This window comes from Plecotus auritus (genome assembly GCF_963455305.1).
Source record: "Plecotus auritus genome assembly, chromosome: 1".
NCBI lineage: Eukaryota > Metazoa > Chordata > Mammalia > Chiroptera > Vespertilionidae > Plecotus > Plecotus auritus.
The window spans coordinates 71118763-71140635 of record NC_137770.1 but is presented as its reverse complement, the minus strand read 5'-3'; the positions used below and the strand labels follow the sequence as shown (position 1 = coordinate 71140635).

Below are 21873 nucleotides of genomic sequence, written 5' to 3'. Positions count from 1 at the left end.
CACCTCATTGTCATTTTGATTTGCATCTCTCGGATGATTAGTGACTTTGAGCATGTTTTCATATGTCTGTGAGGGTTATTTTTCTCTTTGAGTGCTTTCTTACTTTCTGATGCTATAAGATGCTCCAGGCAAAATTTATGTATTTCCTGCCACACCCCTAGAATCAACCATTTCCCCATGGAGCCCTGGCACCTTTTATTGGAAAAGTATTAGAAACCAAGAGCAGAGTGCTAGGTGTGCTCATCATTTCTGGGGTATCATTGCCATCGTCTCTCTCAGTTGATAGACAAAGGAATTTCTTAAAATTTCTTCTTTGACCCATGTGTTGTTTAGATGTGTTGTTTACTTTGTAAACATCTTGAGGTTTCCAGTTTTCTTATTGATTTCTAGTTTCATTCTGCTGTGGTCTGAAAATATACTTAGTATGAGTTCTATTCTTTTAAATTTGTTGAAGTGTGTTTTATGGCCCAAAATGTGGTCTATTCCTCCATGGGATATTGAGAAGTGTATTCTACTATTATTGAATGGAGTATTCTATAAATGTCAATTAGATTAAGTTGATTGATAGTGCTGTTCAGGTCAACTATATCCTTAATGATTTTCTGCCTCCTTAATCTATAATTACTGAAAGAGAGTGTCAAGGTCTCCAAAGATAATCCTAGATTTATCTACTTCTCCTTTCAGATGCATCACTTTTTGCCTCATGTCCTTTAACACTCTGTTGGTAGATGTACCCACATTTAGAATTGTATGTTTTCTGAGAGAAAAGACTCCTTTATCATTATGTAGTACCTCTTTATCTCTGATAATGTTTCTTGTTATGAAATTTGCTTTGTCTGAAATTAATATTCCAGCTTTCTTTTGATTAGTGTCAGCATGGTATATCCCTCTCTAGCTATCTGAATCTTTGTATTTAAAGTAAAATTTTTAGCCCAGCCAGTGTGGCTCAGTGGTTGAGCATCAATCTCTGAACCAAGAGGTCATGGGTTCGATTCCGGTCAAGGGCACATGCCCAGGTTGCAGGCTTGATCCCCAGTAGGGGGTGTGCAGGAGGCAGCCGATCAATGACTCTCTCATCATTGATGTTTCTATCACTCCCTCTCACTTCCTCTCTAAAATCAATAAAAAAAAATATTTTAAAGTAAAATTTTTATATATAACATATAGCCGGGCCTTTTAAAATCCACCCTCATGATCTTTATCTTTTAATTGGTGAGTTTAAACCATTAACATTTAAGTTATTATCATATAGTTGGATTAGTATCTACCGTGTTTGTAACTGTTGTCTATTTGTGGCAATCGTTCTTTGTTTCTCCCCTTTCCTGCCTTCTCTGGTTTAATGGAGTATTCTATACGATTCCATTTTATCTCCTCTCTTGCGTATATCAATTATAGTTCTTTTTTACAAATATGTTAATGGTTAGAATTTCCAATATACATTTACAACTAATCTAATTCAACCTTCAAATAACACTACACCATTATATATGTAGTCTAGTATCTTATAATAGAAAATTTCCCATCCTTTCCTTCCTTCCCTTCCTTCCCTTATGACATTACTATCATTCTTTTACCTTATTCATATGCTATAATTACTCAACACATTGTTACTATTATTACTTTAAACAAAGTTATCTTTAGATTAAGAATAAGAAAAGATGACTGTTTATTTTACCTGACTTTATTCCTTCTCTGATGCTTTTTCTTTCTTTATGTAGCTCCACATTTCTGACCTATGTCATTTTCTTTCTTCTTTGGTTTTAAATAATAATCACTCTGCATATAGAGTTTTACATTTTTTGTGTGGTTTTTAAAGACCACAATAGTGATATTGATGATCTCTTTACTACCAGACTGTTATTGCTTCTAGTTTTGTTTGTTTTTAGTGAAGAAAGATAGGAAATGTTTTTTAAAGAGACAAAAATAAATCATGAGATATATTCAATTCAACTTTAACACTTCAAGATTGTTACTGAAGTTATTCAATTTTATAATTGTACATATTTTTTACACTAAAACAAATCTTGGTTCCTAATTCATTACCATAAGTTCTTATTTACTTTGTCCTATAATATACATACCAAAGTAGTGAAGTATAACAATATTATTATTTCCTACTAGAGGCCCAGTGCATGAAATTTGTGCACTAGGTGGGTGTCCCTCAGCCCAGCCTGCACCCTCTCCAATCTGGGACCCCTCAGGGGATGTCGACTGCCAGTTTAGGCAGGGATCGGGCCTAAACCGGCAGTCAGACATTCCTCTCACAATCTGGGACTGCTGGCTCCTAACCACTTGTCTGCCTGGCTGCCTGATGGCCCCTAACCGCTCCCCTGCCAGCCTGATCACCCCTAACTGCTCCCCTGCCAGCCTGATTGACACCTAACCGCTCCCCTGCCGGCCTGATCACCCCCAACTGCCCTCCCCTGCAGGCCTGGTCGCCCCCAACTGCCCTCCCCTGCCGGCCATCTATGACAATGTGGGGGCAGCCATCTTGTGACAATGTGGGGGCAGCCATCTTGTGGGCCATCTGGTGATGACGTGGGGGCGCCCATCTTGTGACGATGTGGGGGTGGCCATCTTGTAGTGGCCATCTTGTGATGACGTGGGGGCAGCCATCTTGTGGTGGCCATCTTGTGACGATGTGAGGGCAGCCATCTGTGACAACGTGGGGGCGGCCATCTTATGACATGAGGCATGAAGGTCAATTTGCATATTACTTTTTTATTATATAGGATTATTATATGGGATGGTTTATATTATTATTATTTCTTAAGGTTTATGTTGTTATGGTTTTGGGTTTGACCTTAGGATCTAACCCAAAAGGGATAAACAGCCAAAATGTTTTCTTTCCAGTCACTTGAACTCACTCCTTTCATGTGTGTAGTCACGTCATCAACTTTATATGCAGTTGGGTTCTTTTGCTTCACGTTGCTTTCAGCTGTTACAGATTGCTTTTTAAAATTATCTTTTCTTAAATTTTGGATTTTAATTCTGTAAAAATTTACATGATTCCCAAGTCAAACTTTTTTCAAACAGTTATATTCAACATTTGTATTCCTATAACTTTATTCCCTCCCTCCTCCTATATGTAACCTTTTAAAGATTATTGGCTTTGGTTCATCCTTCCATTGCATTAAGAGTTTCAGATGAGAGGTGTGTGTGATGTGGTCTAAGCAGGACTTCCCATCTAGTAGGAAGGACAGATCCCTGAGTGCAGAGAGCATCAGCTTACTTGGCTGTATGGCCTTTTCTGGTAGGGAGAGGGACAGGGAAGGCGGGGAGGGGAAAGGAGGGAGAGAGGGCTATGTCACAGGGAAGCTGTGAAGAATGGTGTTAAAACCAAAACACAGAATCTACAAATTATTTCAAAATTTTAAAAGTAAAAAAACAAGACACAGCCAAACAAAAATTAAAGCACCTTCTGTTGGCCTCTGTTGGGCCACACATAACTGCTGGGAGCAGAGGTGCCATGCTGGGTTAATTTAAATAAAGAAATGTGCCCCCCAACAGAAGTGGAGACTTTTGAGGCATATGCCAAATTCACTCTCTGCTCTCCTCAGTTCTCAAGTCCTGTGGGCCCTGGGACGTTTGCTGACTCTAAATACCTGTTACCACATCTTGGGAGAAAGATCCTTATTTTCCCTCCAGCCCTTTTTTCCTGTCATAGAACAAAACGAAACAAAACAAGAGCCATACTTTCTCTTGTCCCTTTGCCAAAGATGTGACAGTAACGACACTGCCCTCTGAGGGGCATCCTTAATAAGACAGCATGTCCGTGTGAGGAGGGAGCAGTGTGGAACAATGGGAAAAGGGGGCATGCTTTCGGCTTCTACCACTTACTGGCTGTGTGTCCTTGGGCAAGTTTCTTACCATCTCTGAGCCTTGGTTTCCTTACCTGAAAAATAAGTACGATGGTATCTAATTCACAGGATGTTTTTGGAAGCTTAAATTAGTGGCATGTGTAATACTCCTGACACGCAATGCCGGTACTACATAATGGACCTCAGTAAAGAATAGCTACAGCCCTAGCTGGTTTGGCTCAGTGGATAGAGCATCAGCCTAAAGACGAAAGGGCCCTGGGTTCGATTCTGGTCAAGGGCACATGCCTGGGTTGCGGACTCAATCCCCCTGGGATGTGCAGGAGGTAGCCGATCAATGATTCTCTCTCATCATTGATGTTTCTCTCTCTCTCACCCCTCTCCTTTCCTCTCTGAAATCAATAAAGATATACACATATATTTTTTAAAAGCTACTACTGCTGTTATTCTTTCCTTTTTGTTTCACAGGAAATTTGCGAGAATCCCCGATTTATCATTGGTGGAGCCAACAGAACTGACATCTGTCAAGGAGAATTAGGTAGGAAGGTCCCTCAGGTCATATCCAGCCAAACAATCAAAGGGTAACTAAAAGGTGTAATCCCTTTATAGGAAATAAAGCGACGGTAATCTGTTTTTATTTTTAATGAATTTTTGGGAGCAGGTTTTTATATTATTTTATGTGCTGGTGATTGCTTCATTTAATTTCTGTTCCTTCCACATTTCTTGTTCTTTGCCATGTGTCACAGGAAGTAGACCTCATTCCACAGCCTCCCTTCTAGAGTCTCAAGAACAGGCACACATCCCACTCAGCAAGACAAAGCCCTGCTTTTGACTGTTCCCATCTTCCTTAAAAGACAGCTCTGAAACTGTCTGCGTACCACGCATGGCCCTTGGGCACACAGAATCTATATATACACACAAAACACATTACCAGAAAGAGCACTTGTAACTGGAACTCTTGTTGAAATTGCCCAGAACAATAGCTCCATATTAAAAGAATCTTTCAGCCCTGGCCGGGTAGCTCAGTTGGTTAGTGTTGTCCCAATACGCCAAGGTTGCAGGTTTGAACCCCGGTCAGGGCACTTACAAGAGCAACCAATGAATGCATAAATAAGTAGAACAACAAAGAGCAACCAATGAATGCATAAATAAGTAGAACAACAAACTGATTCTCTCTTCCTCTCTCTCTCTCTCTCTCTCTCTCTCTCTCTCTCTCTCTCTGTGTGTGTGTGTGTGTGTGTGTGTGTGTGTGTGTATCTTGCAAATCATTTTTTAAATTTTTTAAAAAGTCTTTCAAAAAGACATTTGCCCTGTGGGTGAGTATCTAATCTTCTCTCTGGCTAGTTAGCTTGGCTGTTCCATCAGACTGCCCCCTCTCTCTGCCTCTCATTCAGGAACTATCATCCTTGGTGCAACTGCGGGAGAGCTCTGTGAAGTAAAGTTGCAGAAACTATCCACAGATACAATTTAAAACTTGAGGGTAAGGGGCACCGACCAAATGGAAGGAATATGACTCACTTGGTCCCAGAAGGAGGGGCTGAGGAGGATTTGGTGTCTAGGTTCCTGCCCCTGAGGAAAGGCTGCCTGTGGGCCCAGGCAAGCTGGGAATCTGGGCCTTCTAACCAATACACTGTTTCAGAGGAAAGGCTGGCTGCTCAGGGAGCACCGCAGGGAGTGGGCTGCTGTCTCAAACCTGCTGTCACATCCCACACAGCAAAATAAAGTGTCCTTACATGATGTAACCCATCGTCCCCAGAAGCAGTTCTGTGACTGCCTGTGTACCAGGCATGCCCCCCCCCCTCTCTCTCTCTCTCTCTCTCTCTCTCACACACACACACACACACACACACACACACACACACACAGAGAGAGAGAGAGAGAGAGGAAGAGAGAGAGAGAGAGAGAGAGAGAGAGAGAGAGAGAGAGCAAAGTGTCGCCTCTGACTACATATAGTACCCTGCCAGAAAGGAAGTTCAGGGAGTAAGAAAATGTCTCCATCTCCTTCCATTGCCAGCAATGTCTTAGCGCCCCCTACAGACTTGTTCCAGAGCAGCTGCCAAACAACTCCTTTCAACACAAACCTGCTTGACGGGTGACTCTCATGCTCAGTCTTCACTGAGGTCAGAGGGGGAAATGGACTCACATTGCAAAGATACGGGGCAGGGCAGAGTTCCTACAGGTGTTCTGAAGAACGGCCCAATTATGACCTACTGCCCTGCTTACACTGAAGTCCAAAAAGGAAATGAGCTAATTTTGCAGTTGGAGGAATTGCCTACAGCTTCCAGGAAAACCACTCGGGAGGGTGTAAGTTGCCCTATTGATCGCATTGTCAAGGGACCGCTGTCCGACTCCTTCTCTGGCTGGCACCTCTGTAAGGTCAGGTCTGGAGGCAGGACAGTGAGCACCACTTGAACTGTGCTCTTCTGAGAAGTGGAGCAGCAAGGCCGGGAGGTACAGCCCCTCCTTTGACCTGTGCCTTGTGTTTGCCTGCAGGGGACTGCTGGTTTCTCGCCGCCATTGCTTGTCTGACCCTCCACGAGCACCTGCTTTTCCGCGTCATACCCCATGATCAGAGTTTCATCGAAAACTATGCAGGGATCTTCCACTTCCAGGTAAGGTGATGGGAGTGGCCAGCTGCAGTTCGCTCGCCACTAGTCTCCTGGCCTTGTCTTTCCAGTGGCTCCAGAAAGGTTTCACCTGCCCTCCCAGCCGAGGCTGTGGACAGTGAGCCCCTTCAGGCCTCAAGCCTGTGAGGAAGCAGTTGTTTATTTCTGCCCTTCACACTCCCCTCACACACCTTCAGCTATGCCCCAGAAAAGCAGAAAGACATCCTGTTTGCTGAACTCGGGGTCTATTTTTGCCTCTCCAGCTGGCTGGCAGCTCTGTCATTATCCACGGCCCTTCTCAAGTAGGCCCCTGAGATATTAGCATGGAGAATCCTTAAAGGAGGCCCCACCCACAACGGTGGCTTCTGATTACCTTTTCCATTTAAGGCATATCTACACCAAGTCTATCGTTCACCTCTCCTAGGCTCTGGAAGGAAAGTCAGGTTAATCTGGGAAGTAGGTCTCTGGTTTGGCCCAGAAATGAGTCTGAGTTCCAGAGTCAATTCAGCCATTGGACATTTTCTGGATCCAACTTGTCCTGGCATAGAGCCAAATCTGGTGTTGGCCCCCAACAGAGTGAGTTCTACATGTGGGGGTCTAGCAGATACCAGGGTTCTGACACATCCATCTGTCTCCGGCCCTAAAGGCTCCAAACATCTTGATTGACCTAAATCATTGGTTGATGTATCTGCTGATCCTGGACCTCAGGACTAAAGGCCTCAGAAAAGTCTCTTCAGGTTCAGGGTCAGCGTCCTGCTGCGTCCTGGCACGGGGGGAGGCAGCCAGGCCCTGAATTTTGTTTTTTCCCTGTGCCATCGAGCTGCTAGTTTCCCACTGATATTTAAAGGGTCTGATATCTAAAGGGACATCAATACAAAAACCAAATAGATTTTTTCCCTCTTGTCAGTAAGTGCGGGGCGGGGGCGGGGGGGGGGCGGGAGATGTCATTAGAAGAAAATTAAACTACATTTGAGTTTCTTCAATTAAAACAGAATTGTTCCAAAAAGAACAACATCCAGAATTGCAATTATTGGACAATTTTCCTGCTTTGGTCAAAGTATGTTCTGGGCACATTTTCTTCCATGTTAATTCTCTTCTTCAGCAGCAATTTCTACCTTGTTTGCCATCAAGAAATACATAAATCAATACATCACCTTCATCTAGACCAGTGGTCGGCAAACTGCGGCTCACGAGCCACATGTGGCTCTTTGGCCCCTTAAGTGTGGCTCTTCCACAAAATACCACGGCCTGGGCGAGTCTATTTTGAAGAAGTGGCATTAGAAGAAGTTTAAGTTTAAAAAATTTGGCTCTCAAAAGAAATTTCAATCGTTGTACTGTTGATATTTGGCTCTGTTGACTAATGAGTTTGCCGACCACTGATCTAGACCAGTAGCTCTCAACCCTGGCTGCATATTAGAATCAGCTGAGATACCTAAAGATGCTAATACCTAAGCCCCACCCCAGACTTACTGAGCTGGAGAATGAAAATTCCAAGTCCTCAGATATTCGTGGAGCACCTACTCTCCCCAGTCCTGGCTGGACTCTGTGGAAGAGTCAAAGTGGTTTGTAACTACTTCCTGCCCTCAAAGAGCTCACAGTCCACTTAGAAAAAGATTCACACATCCCAAACCCAGAATAGTATGAACAAGCACCAAGATACAGAGCTGAGGAAATGGGACTGGTTTGGGATCAGAGGAACCCCGGTGCCCCTAAGGAATGTTGGGCAGGACACATTTCCCCGTGGTAATCTGAGCTTGCTGCTTCTGTGCAGTTCTGGCGCTATGGAGACTGGGTGGACGTGGTTATTGATGACTGCCTGCCAACCTACAACGATCAGCTGGTTTTCACCAAATCCAACCACCGCAATGAGTTTTGGAGTGCTCTGCTGGAGAAGGCTTATGCGAAGTAAGGCCACACTTTCAAATGGGAGGCAAGTCTAGAAGTGAGGAAGTGGGCTGCGAAACCCAGCCAAGCTCTCACTCAAGAGAGGAGGCATGCATATCTGTGCATGTGTGTGTGTGTTCAACTGTGACCCAAAGTCAGAGAAGATCAAGTCCAGGCAGAAACAGCTCTAACTAAAAAGATTATGTTTAAGAACAGAAATGATGACATACATAGGAAAGCTTTAGCTGTAGCTTCCCAGAGTGAGCTCTTTAAATCTGTCTTTGCAGTGGCGTTACAAGTCCTCGATCCAAGTATTATATTTCTGGAGCTCAGATCCCAGGGTCTTGCTTATCTCAACCTCATGAGCTTGCAGTATATTAATAAAGCCATATTGTCGCTCAACTTGGAAGGCCCACCCCAGCTATGGGTGGCTTTAATGAAGCCCTACCTCAGGGTTCAGGGTTATAATGGAGAAAGAGCTATCGGGGAGTGGGAATAGCTAGTTTCCGGTCCCAGTGCTCTGGCTCCCTGTGGCCTTGGGTGAGTCCCTTAGCCTCTGGAGCTCAGTTTCTCCTCTGTGAAGAAAGGGAATCATAGTACCGATCCATTAGCCTATAGGGTTGTTGGAGAATTGATGAGAGAACATCACAGGATGCAAGAGTAAAGTTCTGGTGGCAGTGTTGCCTGGGTTATGTTTCCTGGAACCCTGTGACCCCAGATTGGTCTTCATCCTCTCTCCAAGGCTCCATGGTTCCTACGAAGCTCTGAAAGGTGGGAACACTACAGAGGCCATGGAAGACTTCACAGGAGGGGTCACAGAGTTTTTTGAGATTAAGGATGCTCCCAGAGACATGTACAAGATCATGAAGAAAGCCATCGAGAGAGGCTCCCTCATGGGCTGCTCCATTGATGTAAGTCTGGGGTGTGGGGTGCAGGGCAGGGAGCAGCCACATATCGAAAAGCCTTACCCGATGACTGGCAGCATAGGGTTCTCCTCTGGGACCGGCGAATGTTTTGCTTTAGGAAATAGGAACTGACTCTCAACTTTGAAAACTGGGAATTTCTCAAGGTAGAGGGGTTCTTGGGCATTTTCAATAAGGAGATAGGACAAGGACATATCAAGCTCTGGAATATTGGGAACAGGTCCAGAGGCCTGTATCAGTGTGGGCCTCTGTGGTGGGAACTGCTCAGTCCCAACATGCCCCCATGAAGCTGGCCACATGCTTGGCGGTGGACCTGAGCCCACTGGTTCCCCATCACTGGGCTTCGATCACCACTCTCACGTGGGGCCTTGGCTCTGCGCTGTAATCTGGGAGAAGCTCTGCCTGCAGTGTAACGAAGTGGTTTGAACTGAGACCAGAGTCAAGGGTGAGGAGATGGCAGACTGGCCAGGCCTACTGAGTGCCAGGAGACACGCCTGCCTGGGCTGCTCAGTGTAAACTGGTCCTGGTGCTTTCCATTGCTGAGGAAGAGGCCCAAGATGAATTACTATGCCTTCCTCTCACAATACTCGCATGGATAGGAAAGGTTGGGGAGATCAGCTAGCATAAGACACCCATAGATGAACATTCTCTTCCTGTATCATTTTTCTCCATCTTTTCTCCATTCATGCTGTTTATCTCTCCTCTCTCCCTTTGTCTGTCTCCTCCCTTTCTCCGGTCTCCTTCCCTTGTTATCACCCTCCTTTGTTCTCCTCCTGGACTGTCCCCTGTCCTCCCCATGGGGCCCCAGGATGGCACAAACATGACCTATGGAACCTCTCCTTCTGGGCTGAAAATGGGGGATTTGATTGCACGGATGGTGAGGAACATGGATAACTCGCTGCTCGGCCCCACAGGCTCAGATGACAGACCGACCCGGGTGTGTACGCCTCCAAATGTCGGGAATAACCACCCTCTAACCTGCATGACCTGGCCCTGTTGGTGTCACTCTCCCTTCAGTGGCCAGTGCCTCACACACAGGCCCCCACCTGGGGCCTTCCAAGGGTCTGAGTTGGAATAATTTGCCTGCTCCAAGGCTCTTGAGGGTGGGAGAGACAGGATTTGGAAGAGATCTTTATGGGAGCCCCTTCTCCATGGTCCAGGCAGTTTCTCTGATAAATTAACAGGAAGAAATACAAGAGAGACTTCTTGTATTAAAATGTCTCTCCTCTTTCTTTTTTAAAAATATTTTTTTACTGATTTCAGAGAGAAAGGGAGAGAGAGAGTGAAATATAAACATCAATGATGAGAGAGGATCATTGATTGGCTGCCTCCTGCATGCCCCCTACTGGGAATCGAGCCAGGAACCCAGGCATGTGCCCTGACCAGGAATGGAACTGTGATCTCCTGGGTCATAGGTCGACACTGAACCACAGAGCCATGCCGGTCGGGTTCTCCTCTTCTAATTCATTATTTACTCATTCCACACGTATTTATTGAGCTCCTACTCGGTGCCAGGTACTCTTCTAGCAAACAAAGAAAATTCTCTCCTTTTTGTTCACTGTCCTAGTGAACAAAGCAAAGTCTCTCCCCTCATGGAGCTTATATTCTAGTACTTTCAGAATTAATACATGCTCACTGAGGAATATTGAGCCATATAGTAAAGCAGAAGAAAAATTAACCCATCTTTCCCCATCTAAAGGTAATAACTCTTAATTAACATTTGGCATATGTCCTCCCAAGATTTTCTCTATGCCTACACTTAATCTAAATTTTCATTTTTTAATGTTATCATACTGTATGTACCTCTTTGCAAGATGATTTTTTTAAAAACTTAGTTTTATACTCTTAATGTGTCTCCGATAACATTTAAGAGTCTTCTCGTGGCCCGAGGCACACTTCCAGGGCGTGGAGGAGTGCTCATCCTCACCAAACCCAGAAAATGAACTGTGTGAACTCTGTCTCAGGCGGCAGAACTTTTGCTTCCCAACCCCTGACAGGCTGTCTGGATTTTGTTCCACAGACGATTGTTCCGGTTCAGTATGAGACAAGGATGGCTTGTGGGCTAGTCAGAGGACATGCCTACTCCGTCACTGGGCTGGAGGAGGTGAGCCTGGCAAAGCATGGTGGCATGGGACTTGAAGAGCCACTGGATTAAGCTTCTGAAGTCAGGACTTAGCTTTCTGTGTGCCTTTGCAGCTACAGAGCTTGCCTTCTCCCAATCAGGGGATGCGCTCAGGGCTCAAGCCAAATGCCTGGGCTTGGAGGGGACCATGGGCACTCGCAGGATCTTGCCACTAGATGGTGCTCAGTTTATCATTGTTTTTAGTGCTAAAGATAGCCAGTTCCCCCCACATTTCCAAATAGAAATCGCTTCGGTTTTTATGACGTCGATTTCATGGGTTCTCATGCTTCCTGTTCTTCCACGGCCAAAGAGTTACAGTGCTTTGCTCCCGGAACATCTGGCCTTTACTAGCCTTTACTGCATCAGAGACAGGATCCTGGTCAGACTGGTTGTGCGTATTTGGTCAGGCTGTGCCCTGTGCACAGGGATGGACCAAGCGGGCCCTCATCAGGGGCAGCACTCACCACGAACTGGAGGCAGGGCATCTTTTCTGATTGGTCCATCTAGAGGGGACATTTGTCTGTAGTTCCCCAGCCAGGAGGGGCATTTTTCCTAATTCACACAAAGACACCGAATGTGCTGGCAGGGCCCTACAGTGTATGCCCTGCCTCCTCCCCCAAAGCTCTTAAGAGCCAGATGTTCACCGGGGAAGTCCCTTCTGAGATGTGAGGCGATGACTAAGCCCTGACTGCCGAGGACTCAGTCCCAAGGTCCTGACCCCTCACCCTGCCATTCCAGTCTCCTTGATCAGGACCAGCAGGAGAGCCCCCCTATAGGATTCTCTCCCCATCCCACCCCAGCCCTCAGGGCAAAACAGAAGACCGGCTTTCCAGAAAGGCTCCAGAGCATGAGAGTTTTTTCTCTTTTGCCCAAGACCATGTTCAAGGATGAGAAGGTGAAGCTGGTGCGGCTGCGGAACCCCTGGGGCCAGGTGGAGTGGACCGGCTCCTGGAGCGATGGGTAGGTGCGGGGGCTCCAGGAGTAGGGACAACAGGCCTGGGGCAGGGCAGGGCTGGGGACAAAGCCAGAAGCGTACTACAAATGTTTGGTCTAAAATTATCTTCAGCTCTGGTTCAGTTGGTTGGAGTGTCATCCCGGGCACCAAAAGGTGGTGGGTTCAATTTCCCGTCAGGGCACATACCTAGGTTTTGGGTTTGATCCTTAGTTGGGGCATGTGGTGGGGGGGTGAGGGAGCAACCAATTGATGCTTTTCTCTCTCCCCCACCTTTCCTCTCTCTCAAAAAAAAAATCAATAAAAACACATGCATGGTGAGGATTTTTTAAAATAATAAAAAATAAAGCATAATTACCTTCAAAACCAGTGATCCGCAGAAGAGAATCGAGGATGTGGGCTCCAGATAAGGGCCTGGCGAGGAGCCAGGGGAGCCTGGGAGCCAGAGCTTGCTGGTGGCCAGGGGTTGGAAAGGAAAGATTCTAGAAAGCATGGGTGAGATCCCGGTAGGGGGAGTCTCAATGCGGGGGTCTAGACTAGACAAGTGACTTCCCTTCTCAGAGTCCCTGCTGCCTTATCTGTAAAATGGGAACGATGTCGGCACTTCCCCAGGGGGCTGTTCGGAGGAGGAGATGTGATCGTGTCTGCAGAGTGCTTAGCCGGTGCTAAGGTTCCCTCTCCCTCACTGTCCTCATAGAAGGTGCACAGGCCCTTTGAAATAACTTTACTCTTTCTCACTAAAGACCAATAGACTCGAGGCAGCAAAATTTACAAACACGGGAAATTTGCGATAAAGGCTCCAGAACATGTGCAAAGCCTTCATGGCCCCACCATGTCCTGACTGTCTTATGGAATGGAGGGCAGTTCCCTGTGCTCCTGATGTTCCCAAGGGGGGAGAGCCAGGCTCAGCCTTGGAGGAGGGCCCCAGCCAGGTCCTTCCTCCAGCCCCTGTGCTTACCTCAACATATCTCTCATCCCAGGCACGATTACTGGTTCACTCAGCCACTCATTGGCTTAGCAAGTATTCAGTGAGCACCTAAGTGTAAGCCTGGGGATAGTCCTCCCTCCAGAGACTGTGGAAAGGAGCTGGTCCTTGTCTCCTGTTTCTTTGACTTATCCATGTGACAAAGCCTTACTTCCTCGGGGTTGAGTGTATGCCGGGCCCCAGGCTACTGTCTAGGGACTTAGAAATGAACACAGAGACACAGACCCTGCCCCTGCAGGCCTTAAGGTCCAGCGGGAAGGACAAACACTAACAATCATTGAGATAAGTGCCATGGCAAGGTCACAAAGAGGGATCCCCTCTCCTAGCTTGGGTAGGACAGGAAGGTACAAGAAGGTTGCCTGGATGGAGTGGCATTAGAACCAGGCTGTGTGTTCTGGGACCTTGGTGCCCCATCAGCTGTCTGCTCCACTGGCCCAAGTCACCCATAGGGACCCTCGCTGTGTTCTTCAGCCTCAGAGCTTGGTGTCCAGCCTTAACCCTCTTCCTGCCAAGGCCCCCACTGCAGGGACTGCTGACCGTGGGGCCTCAGCCCTCAGTCGCTGAAAGGGAGACCCCCCCTTCCCCACTGCATCCCTCCTCCTGGTCTCAGGACTCTCCATTTACCCTCCAGCATTCCCTGCTTCTAAGCACTTCCTCACCCCTTACCTTCCCAGGGTCTACCCAGTTTGGTTTCATTCTCCTCAGTGTGGCTGAAATACAGATGTGCTTCTTTTCCTCCCTCTTCAGGAGAGAGTGTGCGAAACTGTCCCGCCTTTAAAAACACAAACTGGGCTGTTTCCGGGGCTGGCAGGGGACAGGAGATGCTTCCATGCCTGGTCTTTCCCTTAATAACTCAGTCAGTTATCAGAGGACAGGCACTGTTCTATCAGTTTTGTGTGCATTATTTCATGTACTGCTCATCGCAGCCCTGGGAGTGGATAATATACAATCCTTCCCCTTTTGCAGCTGAGAAAACAGAAGCTGAGCTGGTCCTTGTATTATTAGATTGGAATCTCAGTTTATTTATTTCCAGAGCCCAACTCCTAGCTTTAAAGTATGCAGAGGAGTAAAAGATTCAGCCAGAGAAGGGTCAAGCCCTTACCAACCCATTGAAGGAGTTTGGTTCTAATCCTGAGGCTGGTGGAAAGCAATTACTGGGTTTTACAGTGAGGAGATCAGATCAGATCTGCATGTTGATGGTTCACACTGGCTGCAGTTTGGAGATGGGCTCCTCTTTGAACTTCTTCATATTTCTCTGGTACCTCCTATGCCAACCCACATCAAGCCTTCCTTTCTCCCGCCCATAACGCTTCCATTTTTCCCTCCAGTTGGAAGGACTGGAGCTTTGTGGACAAAGATGAGAAGGCCCGTCTGCAGCACGAGGTCGCTGAGGAAGGCGAGTTCTGGTGAGTCCAGGACCAAGGAGGACCCCAAAGGGTACGGGATCGGGCAGGAGCTGAAATCCCAAACTTCAATTCCCAGACAGAGGCCGTCAGATTCCAGCCTTTGGGAGATCTGGGCCCTGTTCTCCTCCAGCTGGAGGCCCAGCAAGGATGAGGTTCTGAGAGGAGCTACCAGGCCAGGTCCATGTGATGCCTGAGCCTGGGGCCAGGCCAGCGTCACGTGGCTCCTGCCTCACCAGTGCCCCTCCACCATGCATGCTGCTCCAGACACTTGCTCCCCAGCCTTTGCAGAGCTGTTTTCTGAGCCTAGGAAGCTCTACTGACTCTGCTCACCCAATGCCCTCACCTTCACACGGATCACTTCTACTCAGCCTTCCAAGTCTCAGCTGACAGGGAACTTTCTTCAGGAACCCCTTGTCTTCTTAGGAATAGAATGAATTTATTTGTCATGCTCATCACCCTCAAAATTGTTTGCTTAATTGTTCTTTCCTAACTCTCTCTTATAACTAACATGGTGCCTGGGCCCCAGTGAGGGTCACACAGTAAGTTTTTGGAGAACTGAGTTGCTGCGAGCTCTCCCATGAAGGACACATGAATTTGAGTCATTATTGAAAGAGATGGTAGTTTGGGGTGGATACACCGGAATGGGCAGTGTTTACCCTAAAAAGGGGTGGACAGGGTCCTTTCTGGGACTGTGACCAAGTTCTACTGGACCATTTTATTGGGCTGTGATAGCCCAGGAATCTTACCTTTCCAAGCCTCCATATGGGTCTCTCTCTTCTTCCACCCTCTCAGGATGTCCTATGACGATTTCGTCTACCATTTCACAAAGCTGGAGATCTGCAACCTCACAGCTGATGCCCTGGAGTCCGACCAGCTTCAGACCTGGACGGTGTCCGTGAATGAGGGCCGCTGGGTGAGGGGCTGCTCTGCTGGCGGCTGCCGCAACTTCCCAGGTGGGAGCAGCTCTGCTCGGGGGAAGGGTCCAAGCAGAACAAGCTCCAGGTAGAATAATATTAACTCACATTTGCCGAGCTTCTAAGCCCCAGACATACATTATCTTATGAAGCCCTTCCTGTTTTACTGGGAAGGGAACTGCCATGCTGAGGAGTTTGCAGTAGGGGGTTGGGAACAACTTTTAAACAGGACATTGTGTCAGAATAATACAATACATGGTGCTCATACTGCTGAGAATGGGACTAGAGGGCCCAGTTAGCAACTACTGCAATGGTTCAAATCAGAAATAATGAACTCCTAGGCCCAGTCAGGGGCAGCAGAGGTGCAGGGAAGAGGGCGTAGGGGAGAGGAGATTGGGTAATGTGGGGAAGGAAGAATGACGAAGGACTTCAAGATTCCCAGCGTGGGGCATGAGCTAATGGTGTCAGTGTTGCAATATATAAGAAACACAAGAGGAAAACATGGGTGTGTCATTTGTGTTTGGTGGTGTTGATTGTGGGCTAGTAGGGAGGGGAGTTTAGTTTGGGACATGGAAAGTGTGAGTACAATATCCAGTGAAGATGTGTAATAGAGAGCTGAACGCATGGACAGAGTACTACTCAGTATGTATTTGTAGAAGGGAGGGAAGGAAGGAGTCAAAAGAGAGAGGTAGGCTGGGACCTATAGTTCAGGCACCATCAGTGTGTGGAGGGCAGTGAGAAAGTGAGAGTGGATAAGACAGCCTAGGGGCACAATGGTGAGCTGAGAGAACAGGTCTAGGACCACATCCCAGGAACCAGCAACATTAAAGGGACAGGTGAGCAAAGCCAAGCCATCAGCAAAGACTGAGAACGGAAATGCAGAGAGGAAGGAGGAGGCACATAGCCAGTCAGGGCAGCTCCATCTGTATAAAGTATAGGTTACCAGCCCCACCCCCCACCCCCCAACCCCCCATAATAGACCAATGCCTGATCATTCCTTCACATTTATTGAGCACCTAGATGTGGGAGACAAACAGGTTCCCTCTGTCTCATTTCCCCCTGCCCTTTCTCCAAGAGGCAGATCTGAATGCACGTTTTCTTTCTGGGCACAGACACTTTCTGGACCAACCCGCAGTACCGCCTGAAGCTCCTGGAGGAGGACGATGACCCCGAGGACTCAGAGGTGATCTGCAGCTTCCTGGTGGCCCTGATGCAGAAGAACCGGAGGAAGGACCGGAAGCTGGGGGCCAACCTCTTCACCATCGGCTTCGCCATTTACGAGGTAGGACCAGCTTCAGCCCAAGAAACACACCTTCTCACGGGGGGAGGCTCTCAGGGCTTACAGAGAGGTCCTCTGCTTCCCGGACACTCAGTGACCCTCAGAACTCCGGGCATCAGGCCCACTGTGTCAGAACCGCTTAGATGTTTGCAAGGAGTGGATAAAACCAGGGTGGGGGAGGGAGGGTGGGGCTGGGGCTGGCCACGGGGAGTCAGACTTATGTATTCGCTCTACAGTTACTAGTGTTCCCTTCCGACATGCTTTTCATCTCCATTCAGACCTGAGATCCACAGAATCTGAGTGTCTTCTTTTTCTGTTTCTCCTCAAGGTTCCCAAAGAGGTATAGAAGGGGCAGTGCCAGCAGCTGTGGGTAGCACTACCTGGGGCCTGTGTCTGTCTGTGGCACCTCGGGAAGCTTCCTGGTGGGGTTTGTGGGCAGGACTCTGATAGGAGAGGGCCTCGCCTGCGTCACTCAGCTCCAGAGCAGGGCCACGACCTCCTGACTACCACCCTCATGCTGTGGCCTCCCCTCAGAGACTGTCACACACATGCTTTCACACATTCATAGTCACTTGTTCACACTCATACACACGCTTGCTCACATACACATTCTTACTCACACAATTACACACTCGCCCATAGTCACACAGACACATTCTAAGGGGGACTGCCTCTTTGGGATGGAGGAGTTGCCTCCCTCAGACCCCAGCTAAGGGCCCTCCTGCCTCCTGGGGTCCTTCCCTGGCCTGGAGGCAATTGGAGTTGACCAGCAGCACTTCCGGTAAGTGATCCTGAGGGCAGGTATGATAGACTTGACCTTCTGAATCACAACAGAAGAAGAAGAGGAAATGGGGTAGGGAGCTCCAGGGGCACTGAGCTATTTGTGACCTTGGGAATCGGAAGTAGACAGGTCATGACTGTGAACTGGGTGACCAGGGAGTTGGGAAGAGAGCCCTGGAGGGGACTGTTGCAGGACAGGGCATCCCTCCCTCCCGAGGGGCTCAGGGGGGGCTCTTCTCTCCTGCAGATGCATGGGAACAAGCAGCACCTACAGAAGGACTTCTTCCTGTACAACGCCTCCAAGGCCAGGAGCAAAACCTACATCAACATGCGGGAGGTGTCCGAGCGCTTCCGCCTGCCTCCCAGCGAGTACGTCATCGTGCCCTCCACCTACGAGCCCCACCAGGAGGGAGAATTCATCCTCCGGGTCTTCTCTGAGAAGAGGAACCTCTCTGAGTGAGTCCTAGCCTGCTTTCCACCCTGCCCCTACTGGCCCACGTGGCCCTTTCCAGAGCCTGGAGGCATGAGGCAGCTGGACCTGTCTCCACCAGGAGTCCCGGGCCAGGCTGGCCAGGCTGCACCTCTTCCTCCATTTCTGAGCTACTGGCTACATCTTCCCTATTCATTCATTCATTTAGTCAGTAGGTCATCCCACAGATATTGAGGATAGAGCAGTGAATTGAATAGAAATAAATCCCTGCCCTCATGGAGATTAATATTCTAGCATAAGACCACAATGTATAGGAAAAGATATATATATATACACACACACATACACACACATACATATATACACTGAGTGGCCAGATTATTATGATCTCGGAACGCATAATAATCTGGCCACTCAGTGTATATCCTATATAATAAAAGGCTAATATGCAAATTGTCCCCTCAACTAGTAGTTCGACCAGCAGGCAGGCCGGCCAACCGCCCATGTCCCCTCCCCATGGCCAGGCTGGCCCGACCCCACCCCTGCACAAATTCATGCACCGGGCCTCTAAAATATATATATATATACACACACACACACACACACACACACACACACTGAGTGGCCAGATTATTATGCATTCAGAGATCATAATAATCTGGCCACTCAGTGTGTGTGTGTGTGTGTGTGTGTGTGTGTGTGTGTGTGTGTATTATGTTAGAGTTTGATAAGTGATAAGGAGAGAAAATAAAGTAGGAGGTGTTGGGGTGATTGAACTTTTAGGTAGGGTAGCCAAGGAAGCTAGCAAGGCCACCACAGATGTGTTCCGGGCCCTGCCACTCTGGTCTTTGTCCCTGGAAGAAGCAGAAGGTCTATGAGCAGGTGGCTGAGTCATGCCTTTGGGGAGCTCTAGGCAAAGCCAGTGAGAACCTGTGTGGCACCTACATGGGACTAGGGATGGCATCTACATGGGACTGCTAGGGATGGCACCTACATGGGACTGGTTCCTGGGGTTAGTCCCGACTTAGCTCTGAGAAGTCATGTGACCTAAGCAAATCCTCTCTGTGCTTCCTGCTTGCTCCTGGTGACACTGAGCCCCCATGTTTGTGTTCCTCACAGGGATGTTGAAAATACAATCTCCGTGGACCGGCCAGTGGTGAGTGGTTTAGCTCCTACATGCGGGAAGGTCCAGGGGACCGCTAGGCGGCAGCGGGGAGAGTGGGTATTGGCAGAGGGAGATGGGAGTCTGGGGTGTGTGCAGCGATCACTCCATCTTACTGCAACTTCTGTTTGGCATGACCAGATGGAATGGAAGGCCTTGTGGTCCCGGGGCTATTTCGTCAGTCCAGGGGCTGGGAAGTAGGGAAGAGAGTCCTATGAGGGAGAGGCAGTTTGAACCATTAAAGGGGGGGAGGGGATCAAAGCCACAGGAAGCGATGAAAAGAACAGCAGCTAATACTAGATTATGAGGCACAAGCTCACAAAGAGAAAAAAAGGACACAGCTCTGCAGTCAGCATCAAACCTGGGCCCGGTACCCGGACAGTTACATAAACCCTCCAAGTCCATTTCCTGCTCTTTAAAATGGATGCCTGACCAGGTTTTAATCAACGAGATCATGTATGTGAGGTGTCTGGCGCAGCACGGGCCCTCAAATGGCTGTTACTCGTGTGTTATCTACTTCACCAGGTACTTCTCACGGGTGTCCTCTCACTTGATCCTCGCAAGGTTTCTGAGATGTAATAAGGTTATTACCCCTGGTTTTCAAGTAAGGAAGTGGAGATTCAGTGAAGTTAAATGACTCCCTGGAATTCACAGAGCTCTTAAGTAAGCTAAGCAAGGCTCGCAGCCAGAGTCTCTGAACGCACTCTCTCCCCGACGCCATGCTGAGGCCCTGGGGTGTGAGGCCTAGAGTTAGCACCGACTCAGTGTATATTGGGGTCTCCTTGTGTTGAGCAGTCTGTGGCTGCTTTGGGGCTTTGGGTCCCGGTTAGTAAGTAGTCCCTTGTGCTCTGTGGGTATATCCTGGGCCAATTAGAAGACAGCAAAAGCCCCACTGAACTGTCAGCTGGGGCATGACATCCGTGGTTCTAATCCTGACCCTGTCCCAGGGCCAGATCTCCAAGTGCCTGCTGGATGATCGCAGACGTTGTTTTTAGCATTAATGCACTTGGTGCTATTCTTAGCCTCTGGACGTTGGTCAGCATGTACAGTGTTTATCAGCAGTTGCAAACCTGAAAGCTCATGGGAGCTGGCATGTCGCCTAACTGAGCAGAACAAGCAGGTGTAGGGTTTTGGTGTCCCTACAGCGGCCTGCAGCTCGGAGCAGACACGTGGCTCCTGTGTTGGAGGGCTGACTGGCGTGGTGGCACCTGTGGCGTCCGAGAGGGTGCAGAGCAGCTGCTCTCCCAGATGGGTGCCACAGAGGGCTCAGGTCCATGCAGGCTGCTGACGTAACTTTACAAAAGAAGCCCCAAACCTGGATTTCCAACAAGTCTCCCTATGTTAACTATTTGCTTAAAAACAAACAAACAAACAAAACAACAACAAACCCCAAACTCTATTAAATCAAACAAAATTCATTTTGGGGCCAGTTTGGGTTAGCTACTTTTTCGGTGTTTTAGTCATCAACTTCATTAAAAAAGGTACATTAGGTAGAACCTCCCTTTCCTTAGCAGCTCGTCTCGGGGCTGGAGAAGCCTCCTCTCCCTTCACCCTCCAGGCCCCTTTGGCTCCATGTGACCTGGATTTCTAGACCCCAGAACCCACCCCAAGTTCAGAACCAGGTCACAGGAAGCCAAGGGCCAGTGGATTCTCTGGAAACTTGCTTTTCAGTTAATCTGCATGTACTGTTTTCTTTCCTTGTGCAGAAAAAGAAAAAACCCAAGGTGGGTGTAACAGGGTGAGTGGGTCGACAGCACGGAGTTTCTGTGCATGTGTGTGTGAGCGCAAGAGCACCAGCCGCGCCTCTTCCCCTGCTGCCCCCACTCCTCCTTCCCCGTTGCAGCTCTGGGTGCAGAACAGTGAGAGCTATTGCTTGCTGAGTGAAGGCTGTGGCCCAGGCACTCCTCCAGGTGCTTTCTGTGGATAAACTCAGTCCTTAACAACCCTGTGCGATTGGTGCTGTCATCCCCCTTTTCAGAGGAAGGAACGGTACAGACAGACAGACTAACTTACCCAAGGCCACAGAGCCAGTAAGTGGCAGCCAGCACGTGGAGGCAGATGCAGAGTCTGCGCTCTGAACCAGCCATGCTATACTGCCTGCCTCTCATGTGAGGGAGGCAGAGGGTGGTCAACCAGTGACAATGGGCCTGGCATGGGGGCCTTGCAGAAAGCAAAAGGAGCAGCCGATCGCTCTCAGAAGTGGGCTCAGCAATGCTAAGCAAGGCTTGGTTCTTTGGGGGAATGACAACAGGTTCCATCCCTCAGGTACAGTGAGATATTGGGAGGGTTTCCATGGAGAGTGGGGGTCTCGGATGCCAGCTGCCTGCTCTGTAGACAGGCCAGCTCCTTCTCCCTCCTCTCTTTTTCCTGCCTGCTCCCCACCTCTCCTTTTTTCTCAGCTTCTGGGAAGGGGTGGGAGAGGTTATCTAGAGGGGCTACATCACTGCAGGGCCCTTATTCAAGGGAAAGCCTGCTTCCAGACAGTGACCTCTCACTCTGAACCTAGGGCCCCTCTAAGTCATGGGTTCTGGGAGGCTCTACGTGCTGTGTCCAGATGGCAAAGGACAAAGGGCAAAGGGCAAAGGGGGGAGAGCCTCCACCCTCACAGCCCC

The 21873-nt window shown here is 48.5% G+C and overlaps 1 protein-coding gene across 2 annotated transcripts in view; it reads left to right on the top strand.

The window, feature by feature from the left end:
* The window catches only part of CAPN3 (calpain 3), a 48260-nt gene that overhangs the window by 20062 nt on the left and 6325 nt on the right, over positions 1–21873 (top strand). Inside the window, exons 2-14 of one of the 2 annotated variants that reach the window (XM_080672082.1) lie at positions 4287–4356; positions 6312–6430; positions 8196–8329; positions 9051–9219; positions 10040–10168; positions 11252–11335; positions 12228–12313; positions 14619–14696; positions 15489–15649; positions 16723–16892; positions 17917–18125; positions 19219–19255; positions 20968–20985. In XM_080672082.1, coding sequence (XP_080528208.1) covers positions 4287–4356; positions 6312–6430; positions 8196–8329; positions 9051–9219; positions 10040–10168; positions 11252–11335; positions 12228–12313; positions 14619–14696; positions 15489–15649; positions 16723–16892; positions 17917–18125; positions 19219–19255; positions 20968–20985 — 1464 coding nt within the window. Of the gene's footprint in view, positions 1–4286; positions 4357–6311; positions 6431–8195; positions 8330–9050; positions 9220–10039; positions 10169–11251; positions 11336–12227; positions 12314–14618; positions 14697–15488; positions 15650–16722; positions 16893–17217; positions 18126–19218; positions 19256–20967; positions 20986–21873 lie in introns of those variants that run through there. The other variant, XM_080672083.1, reaches the window with a different exon arrangement.